Source organism: Ursus maritimus, unplaced genomic scaffold (genome assembly GCF_017311325.1).
Source record: "Ursus maritimus isolate PB19 unplaced genomic scaffold, ASM1731132v1 scaffold_12, whole genome shotgun sequence".
Taxonomy (NCBI): Eukaryota; Metazoa; Chordata; class Mammalia; order Carnivora; family Ursidae; genus Ursus; species Ursus maritimus.
Window position 1 is genome coordinate 3,504,863 of NW_024423564.1, and position 3,807 is coordinate 3,508,669.

The 3,807-nt window shown below is 58.9% G+C and overlaps 1 protein-coding gene across 3 annotated transcripts in view; it reads left to right on the forward strand.

Moving 5' to 3' along the window:
• ANKRD34A (ankyrin repeat domain 34A) overlaps positions 1–3,221 on the forward strand; it is a 20,448-nt gene extending 17,227 nt beyond the window's left edge. For 2 of the 3 annotated variants that reach the window (XM_040626821.1, XM_040626820.1), the window contains one exon: positions 1,298–3,221. In XM_040626821.1, the coding sequence (XP_040482755.1) occupies positions 1,298–2,374 (1,077 nt within the window). In that variant the 3' untranslated portion in view covers positions 2,375–3,221. Of the gene's footprint in view, positions 1–34; positions 218–318; positions 383–761 lie in introns of those variants that run through there. The other variant, XM_040626819.1, reaches the window with a different exon arrangement.
• Positions 3,222–3,807: the final 586 nt, after the last annotated feature.

Below are 3,807 nucleotides of genomic sequence, written 5' to 3' on the forward strand. Positions count from 1 at the left end.
CCCCCCCCCCCCAGCTTCTCTCCTCCCGAGCCGGCGCCTTGCCCGGGGCGCACCGGGAGGAGGGACCAGGATCCGGTGCCCGGGCGCAGATACACCAAGGGAATCCGGGTGCCCCTCCCCACGCCATGTGGGCCCCCGGGAACCCAGCTCCGCCACCCAGGCTGCCCCATGGCCCTGGCCTCACTCCTGGCCCGGCGGAGATCCTGCGGACATTCAGGTATCTATTTGGGCGCACAGCCTGGGAGGGAAAGAGCAAGGAGTGATGGGGAACATAGCATGGGCAAAAGAAACCCCCAATTCTCCCCCCACCCGTTTTAGGTCCCAAATGCAAGCTGCTTCCCTACCCCCACTCAATTTTGGGGGCTGTGGCAACCTAAAAGAGGTTAGGAATGGGAATTATGTGTGTGAATGTATGGGTGCATGTGTGTGGGTGGGTGGCGTTCAGCATCCTAGAAAGGGGTATTCCAAGTGCGGATAAGAAAAGGGGGATGCTGGAAAGGTCTGATAAGCCGTGGGGTGAGGGTGGGGGTGCGGTATCCCTGCGCGTGCACGTACGCATTTGCACGCGCGCTCGTCCTTCAATGCGGGTGCACCCTTCCCACCTCCTCAGGCATGCGCTGGGGGGAGGGGGCGGCTCAAAGGCATGAGTTAGAGGAAGGACTGTGTGCCGTGCCGTGGAGATCTCCCCACGCCGTCTCCTTCCACCGGTGCCTCAGTTTCCCTGCCTGAATCCGTAAATAAGATCTCTCTCTTTCTCGCAGGGATTGGCTTCGCCACTGAGCCCTCAGGCCTCCGCCAGCCACCACCCCCACGCCCCTAGACATCCTCGGCGGGCCCCAGTCCCGGCTCCATTGGTGCTCTCGCCCCTGCCGCAGCTATGCTGCACACCGAGGGCCACGCTCTTCTTCGGGCCGTGGGTCAGGGTAAGCTACGCTTGGCCCGTTTGCTTCTGGAGGGAGGCGCCTACGTGAATGAGGGTGATGCCCAGGGGGAGACTGCGCTAATGGCGGCCTGTCGGGCCCGTTACGACGACCCCCAGAACAAGGCGCGCATGGTACGCTACCTCCTGGAGCAAGGCGCTGACCCCAACATCGCAGACCGCCTGGGGCGCACCGCGTTGATGCACGCTTGCGCCGGGGGTGGGGGCGCCGCCGTGGCCTCGCTGCTCCTTGCCCACGGTGCAGACCCCTCCGTGCGAGATCACGCGGGCGCCTCGGCGCTTGTCCACGCCCTGGACCGTGGGGACCGCGAGACCCTTGCCACGCTGCTGGACGCCTGTAAGGCGAAGGGCACGGAGGTCATCATCATCACCACCGACACCTCGCCCTCGGGAACCAAGAAGACGCGGCAGTATCTCAATTCCCCACCGTCCCCGGGGGTGGAGGACCCTGCTCCCGCTCCTCCTAGCCCCGGGGTCTGCACGTCGCCTTCCGAAATCCAACTGCAGACTGCAGGAGGAGGAGGAGGAGGACGAGGGTTGCTATCTCCTCGCGCTCAGGAAGAAGAGGAGAAGCGGGACGTATTCGAATTCCCTCTTCCTAAGCCCCCTGATGACCCCTCCCCTTCCGAGCCGCTCCCCAAACCACCCCGTCACCCTCCAAAACCACTCAAAAGGCTCAACTCCGAGCCCTGGGGCCTAGTGGCTCCTCCTCAACCGGTCCCACCCGCGGAAGGGAGGCTGGGGATTGAGCGCCTGACCGCGGAATTCAACGGCCTGACTCTGACCGGTCGACCCCGTCTTTCCAGACGTCACAGCACCGAAGGCCCGGAGGATCCGCCCCCGTGGGCGGAGAAAGTGACGGGTGGGGGTCCTCTTTCTCGCCGAAACACCGCGCCAGAAGCTCAGGAGTCTGGTCCCCCTTCAGGGCTGAGGCAGAAACTGAGCCGCATGGAGCCGGTGGAGCTCGATACCCCCGGAAATATTTGCCCCGACTCGCCGGAGTGCAGCCGCTTGTCCCTGGAGCGTCGCCGATACAGCGCCTCCCCGCTGACCCTCCCTCCAGCCGGCTCGGCTCCGTCCCCGCGCCAGTCCCAGGAGAGTCTGCCAGGGGCTGTATCTCCGCTGAGCGGACGGAGGCGGAGTCCCGGGCTGCTGGAGCGGAGGGGCTCGGGGACGTTGCTCCTGGACCACATCGCGCAAACGCGGCCTGGTTTCCTCCCTCCGCTCAACGTCAGCCCCCACCCTCCCATCCCCGACATTCGCCCCCAACCCGGAGGTCGGGCGCCTTCGCTGCCCGCCCCTCCCCAGGCGGGGGCGCCAGGCTCTCCCAGGACCAAGCGCAAGTTGGTGAGGCGCCACTCGATGCAGACTGAGCAGATCCGCCTGCTAGGGGGCTTCCAGAGTCTAGGCGGGCCAGGGGAGCCAGGGCGCTGAGAGGAGCGAGAGGAGTCAAGGAGGGTGGGGATCAGGACCTTGATGGGACAGGTGGGAGAACCAGCTCACACACACACCACGGACATAGGGGTCTCTTGCATGTGCTCCTGGGCACGGTGCACGCACACATGGGTAAAAAAGTGTCCACAAGCACAGTACTGTCATTCGCAGGGAAGGGTAAGTACTCTCTTTACTGGACATATAGACACATGCATTCATGTCCTGGTCACTTCACATGCATATTGGAATACTTGTGTACCCATCCACAGGAATGGCACACACGGGGCCACTTGTGCTTGGGCCCCAAGTGGGTCCCAAAGTCACCTGCATTTGTTCAGAAGCAGTAGGGAACCCCTACTTACGGATAATCTCCAATCTCTTTGCCCTTTTGCAGAAGCAATCCCCTGCTTTCCATGTATGCCCTACAACACAGCCCGTTCATGACTCTGCACACTCTACCCTCTTCCTGGATATCCCATCCCATTGTGTAGGTCTTGCTTCTCTCTCCAGGCCTGGCTCCTTGTTCACACCCTGCTTCCAGCCCTAACCACTTTTCAGGATATCTTCTTCACCCTCCTTGGGGTTTTCCTGCAGCAACCCCCAGCTTCAGTTCTGCTGCTGCCCTTCCTGCTCTCAGCTTTACTTCTCAACTTCCTGCTTTTTATTCCCACCTTGTTCCCCCAACCAATACAGCAGGTTGTCTCATTTTCCCAGGGAGTGGGTCATGGGCTCTATGCTGCTCTTCTGTCTGTCTGAGCTTATGAACACCCCCACAGGTAGAAGTGGGGAGTAACTCTAAATCACTCCTCTCTCCACTTGACATATCAAATAAATGTGTTCAGAAGTCTCTGTTTTGTCACTTCTGCCTGAGGGTGTGGGGTATGGGGAATGAGGAATGGGAAGGGAGGGTAATGCTAACTATAGCTATAATGATCTAGGGGGTACTTAGGGGTTCCAGCCACCTTCTTTGCAGGAGACCAACCGACCAACTGTGGTTGCAGAAGAAAAGATAAGTGTCCTGTGTCCTGAAGGTTTTAAGGCATTTGACAGGCTTTCGTTTGCTCAGTCTCCCCTATGTCCATCCTCAAATTCTTTAACTTAAGATTTCTACGAAAGTATCTCCTACAAAAATTACCTCCCTCCACCATCAACAGATATATTCCAGTAGACTGACTGCCCCGCTTTCAAGCTTCTTATTTTGTAACCGTTCCCAGTTATTCCTTGGGGTTCTAATTTTCATCTCACCAGGTGCATTTCATTCTTTTTTCTACTTCTTTTTTTTTAAAGTTTTTATTTATGTAATCTTTATACACAAAGTGGGGCTCAAACTCACAACCCTGAGATCACGAGTAGCATGCTTTGCTGACTGAGACAGCCAGGTGCCCCCATTTTTTTCCACTTCTGACTTTTATTTCCCCATCCTGAGCCACTGC